The sequence below is a fragment of the Mastomys coucha genome, unplaced genomic scaffold (assembly GCF_008632895.1).
Source record: "Mastomys coucha isolate ucsf_1 unplaced genomic scaffold, UCSF_Mcou_1 pScaffold5, whole genome shotgun sequence".
In the NCBI taxonomy this organism is placed as follows: Eukaryota; Metazoa; Chordata; class Mammalia; order Rodentia; family Muridae; genus Mastomys; species Mastomys coucha.
In genome coordinates this window covers 45,281,902-45,298,331 of record NW_022196911.1, presented here as the reverse complement: position 1 = coordinate 45,298,331, position 16,430 = coordinate 45,281,902, and the positions used below count along the sequence as shown (strand labels likewise).

General features: G+C 45.3%; 1 protein-coding gene and 1 pseudogene across 1 annotated transcript in view; one reads left to right on the top strand and one right to left on the bottom strand.

Moving 5' to 3' along the window:
- The window catches only part of Mrnip (MRN complex interacting protein), a 32,223-nt gene that overhangs the window by 3,445 nt on the left and 12,348 nt on the right, over positions 1 to 16,430 (bottom strand). The window contains exon 4 of the mRNA XM_031351289.1: positions 3,314 to 3,389. Within this exon, the coding sequence (XP_031207149.1) occupies positions 3,314 to 3,389 (76 nt within the window). The remainder of the gene's footprint in view (positions 1 to 3,313; positions 3,390 to 16,430) is intronic.
- On the top strand, positions 15,894 to 16,429 carry LOC116077130 (annotated as a pseudogene).

Below are 16,430 nucleotides of genomic sequence, written 5' to 3'. Positions count from 1 at the left end.
CCCCCCACTGAACCACAATGAGGGTGGAACTAGGAATGAAGGTCAACTAGTTCACAAGGCTCTCCACCCTGCAGACCTGGTAGAAGATTACATTCCTAAATGAATATGTTCCCCTCCCTAACTGACTGAATAACTTGGGCTGGAATTCCCCTTACTCCCCGTTTTGTGTTTTTTTTTCCTTTAAATACCCTTAAATACCCTTCTTGAGCTAGGGGTCGAGCTCCTCTGCCCCTGTGTGGGTTACAAGCTCGGCCCCAGTGCACTAGTTTCCCAAATAAACCTCGTGTGTTTGCAGCAAGATCGGTCTCTCGTGAGTTTTATGGGGGTCGTGTAATCCCAAGACTAGAGTAAGGGTCTCCTCTCTTGAGGGGTCTTTCAGAATCACTAGGAAGGATTTCTAGTAGAGTAAAATGTGAACACCCCATAACGCTTAGGTCAAAGTCCTTAGGAGCCGTGTCTCTCTCACCACTAGGAATCACTAGAAGGACTTCTGGTAGAGCAGCATGTGGACACAGCTGTCCTGAGACTCTAGAACATTGGTTCTCAACCTTTCTAACACTGCAACCCTTTAATATAGTTCCTCATGTTGTGGTGACCCCAACCATAAAATTATTTTCATTACTATTTCATAACTGCGATTTTGGTACTCTTATGAATTGCAATTATGTATCTAATATGCAGTTCATGTGATATGCAGGCCCTGTGAAATGGTTGTTCATCCCCCAAAGGTGTCTCGACCCAAAGGTTGAGAACCAGTGCTCTAGTAGGCTGGTGTACATAGGCCTAGCAGGGCATAACTTGTCACAGACCTTTTCTTTTCTTTTTCTTTTTTTTTTTTTTTTTTTTTTTTTTTTTTTTTTTTTTTTTTTTTTTTTTTTTTTTTTGGTTTTTCGAGACAGGGTTTCTCTGAGTAGCCCTGGCTGTCCTAGAACTCACTCTGTAGACCAGGCTAACCTCGAACTCAGAAATCCGCCTGCTTCTGCCTCCCAAGTGCTGGGATTAAAGGCATGCCCCACCACTGCCTGGTGTCACAGACCTTTTCAATGTCAACACTCTCCAACACATGCTCACCCATAATGTGCAGAGGCACAACAAAGAGGGAACTGCAAATAGCAAATACTTAAGACAGCAAATTGGTGTACCAAGACACTCTAGATTTTTGTTTGGTTTTGTTTTTTTCTAGACAGGGTTTCTCTGTGTCTCCTTGGCTGTCCTGGAATGCCCTCTATAGACCAGGCTGGCCTCAAACTCAGAGATCTGCCGACCTTGGCTTCCTGAATGCTGGTATTAAAAGTGTGCACCACCAACTGCCTGTTGACACTCTAGAATCCTCAAACATGAAAATTCCTAAAGACCATACAGTTCCAGAGAGGAGTAAGTACCGTTGCTCAAACCTGGGAAAACACAAACACCAGGCAAATGGTCTACCTAGGCTGCATCCCAATCCCTAGCCCCAGACACAAACACCAGGCAAATGGTCTACCTAGGCTGCATCCCAATCCCTAGCCCCAGACACAAACACCAGGCAAATGGTCTATCTAGGCTGCATCCCAATCCCTAGCCCCAGGTATTACTTGTAGTGAGAGTGGCATAAAAAAATCTGTAAAAGGACCAAACATGCCCAGGTATGATGACACACACCTTTAATCCCAGCATTCAGAGACAGGTAGATCTATTTGAGTATGAGGCCAGCCTGGTCTACAGAATAAGTTCCAGGACAGCCAGGGCCATATAGACAAAGCCTGTATCAGACACACACACACACACACACACACACACACACACACACAGAGAGAGAGAGAGAGAGAGAGAGAGAGAGACAGAGAGAGAGAGAGACAGAGACAGACAGAGAGAGACAGACAGAGAGACAGAGAGACAGAGACAGAGAGAGAGAGAGAGAGAGAGAGAGGGAGGGGAGGGGAGGGAAAGAGACAGAGAGAGAGAAAGAGAGACAGAGAGAGAGAGTAAGCAAGGAAGAGGAGGAGGAGGAAGAAGAGGAGCCGGAACAGGAAGTGTACACATGGATACACACACACATGTCAGAAGGGCTTTTTATGTCCTTATAAGCACTTCCTTTGTTTAAAATACACTATGAAAGCTAAGTGTGCAGAGAGGAGGTAGCTAGTCTAAGTCATGAGCAGAGAAGGGTTATGGCTGCAGGTGTGTCGCAGGAGTTTCCATGCACCACACTGGTAGTCCCAGTGAAGCATCCTGGTTTAATTCTGTGTCAGTCAAGAGAGTCACTAGCCAGGAAGTCAGTCACTAGCCAGGTGTAAGGGCTCACACCTTTGATTCCAGCATTCAGAAGGCAGAGACAGGCAGATCTCTGAGAATTCGAGGCAAGCCTGATCTACAAAGTGAGTTCTAGGAAAGCCAGGGCTGTTACACAGAGAAACCCTGTCTCACAAACAAATCAAAACAAAAAAGAAGCCAGTCACTACCCACCCAACAGTGGGTGACTGGCTGAGCACCTATTGTAAGCCTTCAGGCAGAGAATACTGCTTGCCATTGCTGCTCTTGAGGAGTGCCCAGTCTGCGCAAGGGAGGGAGGAGGGTAGATGGAGCAGGGTGAAAGCATGGAGGTTCAGGGAGTTCTGCAAACACACAAGGGAAGGAAGTCCAGGTCATAGAGCAGGTCATGATGTATGCACCTTTGCAGAAGGACAGGGTCTTTCACCGTTGTTTCCTGCAGCATCACACCAGTGTCTGTCATTTGGATACATCAATAAGCATTTGCTGAACCAATGACTTCTGTTGTTGTTGGGCACTGATTCCCCAGCCTTGGACATACAAGGCAAGCAAGTGACTAATGAATACTGTTAATACTCAAGAGTTTGGGGCTAAGCTTCTGCACAAGATCCCAACACACCAGACGCAAGTGAAAAACTGAGTCAGGTGTGCTAACTTGGAACGCTATCTATCACTAACGTGGAACTGAATTCCTGGAAAGCAGGCCAGTGTCTACTCTCCCTGAGATGATGCTTAGTCCCAGGAGGAGGCTGAACTGAGCCCATCAGTCACTTTCCTATGGCTCTGTCTCCCTGTCGACTTACAAAGGAAGCTACCTGAGCTATCAGTTTACTTTTTGTTCAGTTTATTCCTCTCACTTCTATCTAGTCCATCAAGCATCTACTCAGCTCACTGGAATGCTCATTCTGTTTTATGGACTGAAGGTCCGTTCCGTCTGACTCTAAGAGGCAAATAAAGCCAACTAAGATCTTCAAATGCCTTGTAATTTGTCCTTGGGCAATACCTGAGCAGAACCCTCAAATAGCAGCCTAGGGGGCAGGGTGGAGCAGTGGCATTAGCTTACCTGCTGACTTCCATCCTTAGCCTGCTGAAGGCCTGCATTTTCCTCTTCACTGGCATTTACAGCTTTCTCCATAGACCTTAAGGGAAGATGGCAAATATGACCCTGTGAAACCACAGGAAGATGTAGGACAGGGAAGGTGAAGCAAGTGGGTACCAGAAATGGCAAGTCTAGGGCTGTCCTGGGGTGTCACAGACATTCCTGCTGCCCTCATGGGAGGCACTCATTTCTCAGCACTTCAGAAGGTGTGGGCACAGTAGTTACTCCTTGTGACTAAGGGGCAGGACAGCCAAGTAAAACAGCTAAGTACAAGTACTTCAGATTAGAGCCTGGCCACGTCCTCCTCACAGAGATCTGTCTGCCTTTGCTTCCCAGGTTCTGTGATTGAAGGCCTATGCCACCACCACCTGGCTCTGAGGCAAATTTAAAAAAATATTTTACATACATAAAAGTAAGTGCAATAAAACTCTACTTTCCCTGGAGAGATGGCTCAGTGGTGAAGAGCACTGTCGCTTTTGCAGAGACTTGAGTTTAATTCCCAGTGTCCACAGGTGGCTCATAAGCATCTGTATGACTCAAGGTCCAGGATGATGCATTCTGAGCTCTGCAAGCACTAGGCATGAAAGACCCCCGTGGGGAGACCCCCCCCGACTCAAATCTTGGGAGGACGTGCACCCAAGGAATCACGAGAGACCGTCTTGATGTAATTACAAGAGGTAGTTTTAATTTCGGGGTGCTCCGGGCCGGCAACACACCTATCTCACGCAGGAGATAGTGGAGCCGACGAGGCTCGAAAGTTAGGGGTTTATATAGGAAAAGGATCTAGGGGAACAAAGGAATCGGTATGGTTACACATGATTGGCTAGTTCAAATATTAACTATTATGTGTAGAACAGAGTGGAAAATTCCTAAGGTTGGTGTTAATCTGAGTCAACAAAGCATCTGACCTTAAACCCTATCTGAGAGGTCCAGATGGTCTACTACTTAGTGTCCGCCCAGGCACGTCCTTGCAGGCCTGGTCCCTGGACATGTCCTTGTTTGCCTAGATATGTTTTCTTCTATGTTTATAGTTTTATGTCTTCTTGACCTGCCAGCTCTTATGATATCTAACAACTTGCTTGCTCATTCCCAGGCCTATGTGGGCCAGCTTGTGATGGATTCTTAGGCCCATGACTTTTCTTCCTAGTCAGCACAGGTCCAAGCTTTAATTTTTCCTTTCAGGCACACACCTAGTGCACATACATACAAGCAACAACACTCAAACACCCCAAATAAATCTAAATAAAATGTAAAGCCATTTACCTTTAAAAATTTTTAAATTAGCTAATTGGGATATAACATTTATACTTAATAAACCTAGCTAAGTTTTCATTGCTCTATGGTGGTTGTTTTTATATCAGGTCTCACTATGTAACTCTGGCTATCCTGGAACTCATTACGTAGACCAGGCTGGCCTCAGACTCACAGAGATTCTTTTGACTCTGCCTCCCAGTGCTGGGATTAGTGTCACTGCCACCACACTTGGCCCTGTGGTTGTTGTAATGGACATTTTACTGATAACTGTTGTGTCCTATTTAAACTTGGGGAGAAGGTGGCTCTGGAGATTGTGTTTGTCTCTGTGTGTCCTGATTAAAAGCATGTACCAGGAGACCTGAGTTCCACTCCTGCACCCTCACTGACGGCACTGTCCGCAAGGGCCCTCTACTCCCCGGCCTCTCCAGACCCTCTTCCTTCCTCAGCTGCTGTCTGCTGGGTGTTTGTAAGCCATCTTATTTTTCAGATGTGTAAGACATCTGATTCAATCATGTTCCCTTGTTATGTGTTCTTTTTACGTGGAAGGAAGCCTCACCCACGGGGACTCTTTAATCTGCTTGGGACAATCTTGGGACAGCTAAATCATTAAAGGAGACTTTCCAGTCAACATCTACTGCGGTTTTAAAAGTTAGCCATTTGCCTACTGATGTAACTGGCAGAGGCCGTCCACATGGAGAATGAGGCAGCCTGGGGTTTCAGCAAAGGAAGAGCCGCCCTCCCTCTCTAGCTCCTCCACCAGAACTAGTATGTCTTGTCCTTGTGCTTTATCTTTTGTTATCACAAAAAGATGGTGAAATTAACTTTCTTCTTTTCTTCACAGTTTGGCCAGGTCAAGCTTGTAATAAACCCATTTCCTTTATTAACTTTCTGGTCTCTCAGCTTTTCTTTTAGAATTTGTGAGGAATGAACCTAGACTCTGATCATGGCCCCAGCTTGTCTGGCAACAGAAGTAGTTTGACGTATGGCTTTCACCAAGACTACGCACCCTGTCCCGAGCACTGTACACATTATAGTACAGTACAACTTGAAGCCCGACTGGAGAAGACTTTCAACTTCCTTCTATAAAATTTATTTTGGTGATTTTCAGTCCTTTGCATTTCTATGTAAAGTTTAGGATCAGTTTTAGAAAGAAAAAAAAGGTTTTATTTTCAGTGTTGGGAATGAAGAAAGCTTCCTTTTTTTAGTAGGCACGTGCTCAACCACGAAACTACATTCCCAGAGCTGAAGCTAGAAGGCTGTTTCTGTTGCCTTTTTTTTTATAAGATTTTTTTAAAATTTTATGTATACAGCTGTAGCTGTACAGATGGTGGTAAGCCATGATGTGGTTGCTGGGAATTGAACTCAGGACCTATGCTCACTCCAGCCCCATTATTATTATTATTATTATTATTATTATTATTATTATTATTATTATAAGTTTGTTTGCTTGTTTGTTTTTTGTTTGTTTTTTTGAGGCAGGGTTTGTCTGTATAGCCCTGGCTGTCCTGGAACTCACTCTGTAGACCAGGCTGGCCTCAAACTCAGAAATCCACCTGCCTCTGTCTCCCAAGTGCTGGGATTAAAGGCATATGCCACCACTGCCCGGCCGACTTATTTATTATTATATGTAAGTACATTGTAGCTGTCTTCAGACACACCAGAAGAGGTGTCAGATCTCATTACAGTTGGTTGTGAACCACCATGTGGTTGCTGGAATTTGAACTCAGGACCTTTGGAAGAGCAGTCTGTGTTCTTAACCGCTGAGCCATCTCTCCAGCTCCCATGCCATGAACATTTTGTGTGACAGCAGTTTGAGGCAAAACTTCAAGGAAGTCAGTCTCCTGCAATGTCTCCTGCCACCCCTAACTCAGAGGTAGTCCAAATATGTCCTTGCAAACTCGCGTGCTAGGTGCCCACCAAGATATGATTTATTAGTAGCTAGACAAAATTGGACATTGCTCTCTGACCTTTACCAATGTTCCAACATCTTAGCCAAACCCTGGCTTGGAATTTCACAAAGAATGTTACCCATCCAGACTAATTGCACCTGGCATTGTTAGGGGAATAATGAAGGGAATAGGGCATTGAAGCTTACAAAATGGGAGACTTATCCCAGGGTAAGGTCAAGAAGAATCCTCATTCTCAGTCAAGTACTGCAGCTGAACCACTCCTAGGAATTAGCAAGAGACAGGTCTCTACTTGCCCAAAAGATTAGCATAGTGGACCTTTTACTGAGGATGGGTGGGACCTTGAGCAGAGAAATGTGTGTGAGACAGTGAGCAGCAGTCTGCATTCAGCATTGAACATTCGAGAGATTCGAGCCTCTACCCTCCTGGCTGGTGCACCCGCAGCCCCCTCCCCACTCCAGCAGGGCCCATGCAGCCTGAGCATGCTCAGAGCCCTGGGGTGCTGCACCAGTCCAGAGGAGATGGCTGCTGTTTTAGACCTAGTGTGTTTTAGATGGCCTCAGATATACCTCGACTACTGAGCTGCCAGATTTTTCATTCCTCTTTTCAATGACTGTAAAAGTCTGATATCATTTTTAAAAAATACATTCAGATAGCACACTTCTTTGTGTAGACTCTATTTATCACGCGCCGAATCCCTTGCACACTTGGCCAGAACTCTCATCACACTGCAAATTAAGGGCTCCCCCGCAAGAAACCCCGGTCCGTGGCACCCCCATATAATTCTGTTTCTTATTTGAGATATTTTTATAGTTATCTATGTATCTGTTGAAAGGCTGGAGAATCTTAGAATTTAAAATGAGGGCATTTAATAGAAATGTATGTATAATAGGGGGCATGGAAAACCTCTGTAATAAGCCAAAAAGGTGAAGTAGCTAGTTCCAGGAACTCGGCTAACTCAGAGCCTCAGGGCTCTGGTTCCCGAAACCTGCTTCTCTTGACTGATCCACAGTGAGGGCAGAACTAGGAATGAAGGTCTACTGGTTTACGAGACTCTCCACCCTGCTGACCTATAGATGAAGATTACATTCCTAGAAGGAATTTGTTCCCCTCCCTAACTGAATACCTTAGTTTGGGTCCCTCTGAAATTTTCCACTGTTTTTGTTATGTTTCCTTGTTAACTCTCTCACCCTCCACCCCCTAGTTTGTGGCTTTTCCCTTTAAATACCCATCACTTCTTGTGTTCATGGTCATGAGATCGACCCTGGTACCGGCCTATCCCAAATAAACCTCATGTGATTGCAGCAAGTTCAGTCTCTCCTGAGTTATTGGGTGGTTGCGTCATCCCGAGACTTGAGTAAGGATCTCCCCAGTTCTGGGGGTCTTTCAGTGTATGTGTACATATGCCAGAATGAAAGAAATGAGGGAGGCCAAAAGACAACTTCCGGGGGTTGCATGTTTCCTCCTCCTGAGTGGGTCCCAGGGAGCAAGGCTTAGCTTGTCAGATGCCTTTACTGTAACACTGAGCCATGTCACTGGTCCTGGTACTTAGTTTAAAAAAAAAAAAACATTCTCCCAAGTGTCCACTAGATTCATGTAGATACACAATGTGGCTCTGCATGCTGACCGTGGCTGTGATATTGGTGAGTTAGCTGGGTTTGATGGGCTTGTAGGATTTCCCACAGACAGAATTTCCTTGTTTGTAGACAGAACGATGGATTTATGTTTAGGGTTAGAGGTTACTGTGTTGCCTAAGAATGTTAACTCTTTGATTTGGTAAAATAGTCTGCTCTTATCATTTCATATTGCTATACATGCACGCTCGAGAGCACACACACACACAGAGTACTCAGGACTAAACTTAGGGCCTCTCCCATGTTACACAAGACCACTAGGTTATGGCCCCTATCCCACTTAGTCTTCAGCTGCATTTAATCTCTTGTGGCACGATGATTGATTTACTTTTTTTTTTCTTTTAATTTTATTTTTTCAAGACAGGGTTTCTCTGTATAGCCCTGGATGTCCTGGAACTCACTCTGTAGACCAGGCTGGCCTCGAACTCAGAAATCCACCTGCCTCTGCCTCCCAAGTGTTGGGAATAAAGGCATGCGCCACCATCACCTGGCTCATTTTAATCCTTGCTCATTGGCTCATATTCCTGAGGCAAGATTAAAATGTAGGAGTTCATCACTCAGGTCCCAATCATTGGAAGCCTGACCTGTAATGATATATGTCTAATAAAAACATCTGGAAACTAACTCCTAAACAGTACTGGAAAAGGAAGACCACCACATGCTGTGGTTATAGGTAGGGGCCTACTCTCATCTTCTGAGAATTGCCCCACGGCCTCTTCTCCCTGTCTTCCTCTCTCTGGTGTTTGCTACCATTGTTCTCCTGAGTGAGAAGAAGCAGGATGTAAGGCAGTGTAGGCCCCCTGCTCCCTCCTGATTTAATAGCCACATAGCTGACCAGGCTTTTGTTTGTCCACAACTTGTCCTTTCACAACTGATCTGTAGCAAGTCCCCCTGTGAGGTCAGTTGAGCCTGAATATTCTCTGATTCTAGAATAATGGATGTGTACAAAGTAACATCCAAGTTTTACTTTCATGAGTGAGCAGGGGTACTCTGTGCGTTGCCACAGCTGAGGGAACATAGGACTCTAGGGATGAAGTGTGGCTGCCCCTGCACAGGTTCCATGTTGTCTCACAGCATCTTCCCTCTAACACAGCCCTGGGATCTATACTCTCTGGACCACCTCCACGCCTGTAGACCCTGTTTTCCTCTCTCTGGCATGGAGGCTCTCCTGGCTCTACCTCCCCTTCTCTGCTGGTACCTAAAACCCTTGTGTAATCTCTGTACCCAACATTTCTGGGACCAGTGGTGGGGCCTTGAGAGAACTGCCTGATGCTCAATTGTTTTTGAAAAATAAGAAAATTTTGCTTGCTATATGTTTGGGATATAAGCAGATAAAACAGAAGCATTTCTGGAAAGAGCTAAGTGCCCCAAATAGTCTTCTCTACTCAGATACTTAACAATACACCGTCTTTCCCCTTCTGGGGACTGTCAAGCCCAAGCTCCCTCTCTCTGGTAAGGGGTTGTCTTAATTCCTCCTAAAAAGGGTACAAGGCTCTGAGCTAGCTCAGAGCACCAAGGCTCCTGCTGCCAAGCCTGACAACCTGAGTTTGATCCCCCAGGCTCTACAGTGTGGCAGTAGAGAAACAGCTCTTGCAAGTTATCCTGTGACCTCTACATATGTGTGCTGTGGGCATAAGCTAAAGACAACCATACTTCCTGTTTGACAGGTGAGCCTTGGTCACCATTCTCTGGTGACCACACAAATAAATGTTAAAACGGGTTTTCTTGTTTTTTTTAAAAAAAGATAACCATTCTGGCAGAACAATGGGACCACTAAAGGAGGAACAGACAATAGTAAAGTATAGAGGGACATATAGCATCTTTTTTTTTAAAGAATTATTTATTTATTTTATGTATCTGAGTACACTGTAGCTGTCTTCAGACACACCAGAAGAGTGCATCAGATCCCATTACAGATGGTTGTGAGCCACCACGTGGTTGCTGGGATACGAACTCAGGACCTCTGGAAGAAGAGTCAATGCTCTTAGCCACTGAGCCATCTCTCCAGCCCCATAGTACCATCTTAAATCCCAAGAAAGACCTGGTTCTCAGGTCCACAGCTTTATAAATTCTTCATTACCACTAACTAGCTACCTTGTAAGAAGAAAATTCTGTAAAAATACAAGTGCTCTTGGTCCAGCCTGCTGTTACTGGACTCACAGCAAAAGCCACCATTTACTGTCTCCCAGTTCTTCAGAACTGATGATGCCTTTGTGACTACAAAAGATAACACAGGGTTCAGGTCTTAAAATCTTTCCTTTGGCTCTTTGTGTCTTGCCTCCTTCTGACTTTTCTCCTAAGATAATTTCATTAACTGAAGGTCATTCAGTGTGGAACTTTTGTCATCTTGGCAAACTTGCTGGAATGTAATGTTCTGTAACTCTTAGACTTTTGTGTGACCAAAAAGAAAAAAATGTTTATAATTTTTTTTTATATTCCAAATGACAGTGAAGTCTGCCTAAAAACTATCCTAATCATGAACAATGTGCAAACAGATAGCCTTCAATTATTACATTATGCCACACACATTTAGACCCAGTTCTTTTAACATACTGACAAGTTCATATGTTACGTTGCTTTCTCTCCTAACTAGATCTTCAAACATGACAGTATTTTAGTACATGAAGGAAGAAAATAAACAAAGACCAGTAAATAAGAGAAAATAGCATACAGGTGTAAGCATGAAAGTAATTTGGGTATTAGAGTATTTTTGTTTAGTAAAAGAAGATTTTGTCCTGAAGTAAAATAACTGTTTTTCAGAATGAAGAAAGAACAATAAGAACAAAGGCTTAGCAATACTGTAGAAAGCTTGTGGAAGTAGACCTTAAAGGGGCTGGAGAGATGGCTCAGTTACCACCTCCTGGCCTTAGTTTTGATAAAAGATAAAATCTGGGCTTACAAGATGGCTCAGTAAGTAAAGGTACTTACTTGCCACCAAGCCTAATAATCTGAGTTCAGTCCCTAGGATTCACATGACAGAACAAGAGAACAGACTCCAGGAGTTGTCCTCTAACCTAGTCTACAATGCATGCCCCTTCCCACAAACAAAATAAACAATACATGTGAAAAAAGAAATCGCCAGGCCGTGATGGCACATGCCTTTAATCCCAGCACTTGGGAGGCAGAGGCAGGCGGATTTCTGAGTTCGAGGCCAGTCTGGTCTACAGAGTGAGTTCCCTGCTTCTTCCCAACAGCTGACAAAATGGGAAGAGGAAACATTAACTACTCAAATCCCTAGGGTATTTGACTTTCAGTTTTTTATTTTGTTTTAAATAGCCAGAAATGGTGGAGGCACACGCCTTTAATTCCAGAACTCTGGAGGCAGAAGCAGGTGGTCCCTGTAAATTCAGGCCAGCCTGGACTACATAGTGCATTCTGGGCCAGGCAACATTACACAGTTTGCACTTTGTCAAACAAACAAATGAGAAGGGGCTGGCAAGATGGCTAAGCTGGTAAGAGCAATGAAGCTTCTTCTGAAGGTTCTGAGTTCAAATCCTAGCAACCACATGGTGGCTCACAACCACCCATAATGAAATCTGATGCCCTCTTCTGGTGCTGAGAGGGTGGGGTTGGCCGGATCGAGCAGAGGTCCTAAACACGATTCCAGAAGGCTCACAACCATCTGTATAGCTACAGTGTACTCATATACATAATAAATAAATAAACAAATCTTTAAAAAGAAAGAGAAGGGGCTAGAGAGCTAGCTCAGTAGCTGATAGCTGAGAGGACTCCAGTCTGGCTCCCAGCACTCATGTGGGCACTCATGTGGCAGGTCACAAGTCTGAAGCTCCAGTTCCAGGGGATCTAGCACCTCCACACAGACATACATGCAGGCAGAACATCAACAACCCTCCGTGCTTCTTCCTCCTTCACTGCAGGTTTCCCATGGTTTGAATAGACATGGCTATGGTTTGTGTTTCTTACCCCTCTACCAAGACTTCTTTAAAAAAAAATGTTTTAATTTTTAAAAAAATTCTGTGTGCACGATGTGGAGAGGATCATATGGACCCAGTAGACAGGTCTGTAGTCTGGCTCTCTTCTCTGGCTTACATGTGGCTTCAGGTATGAGAGGTCTCCAAGTCTACAGGGCAATACCTTACCTCCTGAGCCATCCTACCTGTCCTATCATAGGACTTCTTATTGGGTTTTCAGTTACTGACCCTTTCAACACCTAGCCATATTTGTTTTTCACAAAATCTAACAACCTCTCCAGTAACTCTGCTGGGAAACCTGGGTAACTCTGCTGCCTGCATTTGGCTTATTTTTGGCTCCACTGTCTTTTTTGTTTGTTATTTTTTGAGACAGGGTTTCTCTGTAGCACCTGGCTGTCCTGGAACTCTGAGACTGCCTGCCTCTGCCTCCCAAGTGCTGGGACTAGAGGCCTGCATCACCACCGTCCCACTGCTCCATCACCTTTTTTAGTTTGTAATTCTGCTTTATGGTTTGGACTTTATTTCAACCTTCCGGAATTTTTCGGATCATCAAGCTCCAGAAGGTATTGTCACAGAGACAGTAACAATTAGTACCCCAATTGATGCCTGCCTCCTGGCACAGAGAACCTCTAGGTCTCCAAATGATGTCATGCTCGAACCTTACGACAGCTACTTCTCTCTGCAAAACACCTCCAAATGTCTACATCCTACCATCTTGGGACCCTTGGATGAGCCAGCAAAGCTAAGAGGCATCTCCAGAACACTCTGAAGATCCAGAAGCCTGTTCTGTATGACCTTGTTCATCTGTCAGGAAGGAAACATAGACACACAGGCCCAAAGTGAAAGTAAAATTCCCACTTGTAACAACATAGTCGTGCCAGGCAGTGGTGGCACATGCCTTTAACTTGGGAGGCAGAGGCAGACGGATTTCTGAGTTTGAGGCCAGCCTGATCTACAGAGTGAGTTCCAGGACAGCCAGAGCTATACAGAGAAACTCTGACTCAAAAAAACAAAACAAAAAACAAAAAACCACAATACAGCCATGATCATCTGAAGGCTGATCCCTAGTGACCCATAGTGTTTACAGGAATACCTGGAGCCTGACCTCTTCCACAGTAACATTTACTACTTGGTAAAATCAAAGACACCTGCCTATCCATCTACCTAGAGAGCTCTCATACACAACTGTCCTCTCAACTGCTATAAAGAACTTTCAGCTCCCTTTCAGTCCCATGATCCCACGCGAAACCAACCCTCTAGTTCAGTGTAGTGCAGTAAATTCTCTCTTTGTCTATTTTTGCCTTTGGTAAATTCTTTCACCTCCCACACCACCAAACTTCCAAATGCAGTTTCACACATCAAGAAAGAAAGAGAACATTAAGGGAACAAGGAAAGAGAAAGAAGCCCCTCATCCAAGTCTGGCTGAATTCTCTCAACAGTTGAGACCTGAGAATTTAGAGATAACTAACAACATTCACTGGATAGTGTCTGTATAAATACAACATTCAATTTTATAGAAATCTCAAACTAGAATGTTGCAAGGAGTGGTGGCCCATATCTTTAATCTTAATATGCAGGTGAACTCTGTGAGCTTGAGACTAGCCTGGTCTACTTGGTGAATTTCAAGCTACCTAGGGCCATACAGTGATAGCCTGTCTCAAAAACAAAACAAAAAACAAAACAAGCAAAAAAAAAAAAATCCCAAACCAAACCAAAACAACAAAAACAAAGCAAAACAAATGAATAAACATCTTAAGATCAAAGTGTACCTTTGAGTTTACTTTTTTCCTGTACAGTTACAGGCTATAAACCTATAACTTTCTGTGACTCTTACAGACAAGAGTATGAACTTTGTCTACAATAAACACATGCCTAGAACACAAGGCTAGCATGTTGTTCTAACCTTTTACTGAACACCACAGATGCAGAGGCCAATCTCTGTGAGTTCTAGGCTAGCCAGGGCTATACTCTGTTCAAACAAACAAACCGTCCCCGTGGCCTAGCACAGCTAGGATTTCTTCAACCCTTTTGACCTATGGTTCTATTGGAGGGAGGACAGACAGAGCATATCGAGAAAGGCTGTCCCAGAACTCACTGTGTAGAGCAGGTGGCCTCAAACTCACAGAGATACAACTACTTTTGCCTCCCAAGGACTGGGATTAAAAGGTGTGAGCCACCACCTGGCTAAAACTTAAAACAAAACAAAATAAAACAACCCAAAACTTCATACTGAGTTGTCCTGAGAGTCTTTATGAGGCAAGGTCAAGAATCCTAGCTTCAATGGGCATGGTGGCACAAGCTTTTAATCCCAACACTTGGGTGGTAGAGGCAGGTGGCTCTTTATGAGTTCAAAGCCAGCTTGGTCTACATAGTGAGTTCAAGGACAGCCAGGGCTATAGAGAGAGACCCTGTTTCAAAAAAACAAAAACCAAAAAGAGAATCCTATCTTCACCTGAGTAGAGAGGTCTCTGGGAGAACTCAGGGCTGCAGTCAGGAGTGCAGAGAGGTGTCTCCTGTTAGCAGGACCACTGTCATTTCCATACAGACCATCCAAACCAGAATTTCCCTTCCCCAAGGTGAGTCACAGAAATTCGAATCTTGGCTTGTCTTTCTGGTTGTAGAACTATCAATAAATTCTTTGTCCTACCCTTATCTAATAGGTCACCATTGCCTCTTCATTCTACAGGGGTCATGTCCCCATGCACTAGGAGAAGGAAAGCTACACAAAGGCCAAGAAGGTCAGAGCTGACAGGCTAGGCAGTTCTGGGCTTTCCTGCCAGCTTATCAGCAATCACGTCTAGCTACATAAAAACCCAAGAGGCATGGTTCAGAGAGGAGGCCCCCAGAGAGGTGATGAGAACTCACACACATGCCAGGAGGGTGGCACATTCTAACTCCAAGGGAACAGAAATTCCAGCTGCTTGTGAGCCTTCCAGACCTCAACCATACACCTGTCCATGTGGGTGCTTTATTTTGAAACAGGGTCTCACATAGTTCAAGCTAGCTCTGAACTCACTATGTAGTCAGGATGACCTTAAAACTGTGATCCTCAAGTCTCCGTGCTGGGGTTATAGGCACCCATATCATACCTTGTCTCCACTTGCCTTTTTTTTTTTCCCTCTCTAGAAACTGGGTTTCTCAGTGTAGCCTTGGCTGTCATGGAACTAGCTTTGTAGACCAGACTGGCCTTGAACTCTGCTTCCTGAGTGCTTGGATTAAAGGTGCCCCACCTCCAGGTGCCTCCAGCTCCTCTTAGCTATCTCTAAATGTCAGATTACCAGCCCTGTCCACCCTGCCCTCCATGCCCATCCTGCTTTGTTTGTGGTTGAGCACAGTAAGCACATAATATACACTTTTAAGTTTTGTGGGTCTCACTCCTCTGACTGCTGCTCATGCTCACACACTAGCACTCAGTAAACTTTAAAGTCTGCGCATTTATTCATTGATCTTTTTGTCTGTTGGGGTTCTCAAAGGGCAGGCTGAAGATAGGCTGCTCCAGAGGACCTCTACTTCCTAAGTGGAAATAAACTCTAAGCATGAGGTTCTTTAGGGTGAGAATAAAGGCTGAAGCCCATGGGAAGGCTTCCCTGTGTGCCAGTTTTGGAGAGGGATTTCTTCAGACATGTCAAGGTCAATATAGGACAAGCATCCTGCTGCACAGTGGATCTTTTTGTGGCTCACTGTACAATAGGGCATAAGCCTCTGGACACTCAGCTGCTTACAAGGTCTTCAGAGAAAGGCAGAGTGGCACACCTCTGTCATCTCTGTGCAAACGCCAGTCTCAATAATGCAAGGAGAGGCCTTTCCCACCGGCCCCATGAGCTGCAGCGGCTCCGGCGCAGACCCCGAGGCGGCGCCAGCCAGTGCCACCTCAGTCGCGGGACTGGCGCCGCCGGTGTCGGCTCCCGCTGCGCTGCCCACTAGCACGGCCACGGAGAGCAAAGCCAGCCCCGCGGGGATAGCAGGGGGCCCCGGGGCTGGAGTCACCGCTGCAGGCACGGGCCCCGTGGCGGCACGGGCAGGGGAGCCAGCCGAACGGCGCGGGCCAGCCGAACGGCGCGGGCCAGCTTCGGCGGCGCGGCTCCCCCTGAGGGGGCAATGTCTAACGGGGTTTACGCCCTACGGAGCGCTGCCAACGGAGAAGTGAAGCCCGTAGTGTCCAGCACACCTTTAGTGGTCTTCTTGATGCAGTTGGAGGATTACACACCGACGATCCCGAATGCAGTGACTGGTTACTACCTGAACCGTGCTGGCTTTGAAGCTTCAGACCCACGCATAATTCGGCACATCTCACTAGCTGCCCAGAAATTCATCTCAGATATTGCCAATGATGCCCTACAGCACTGCAAAATGA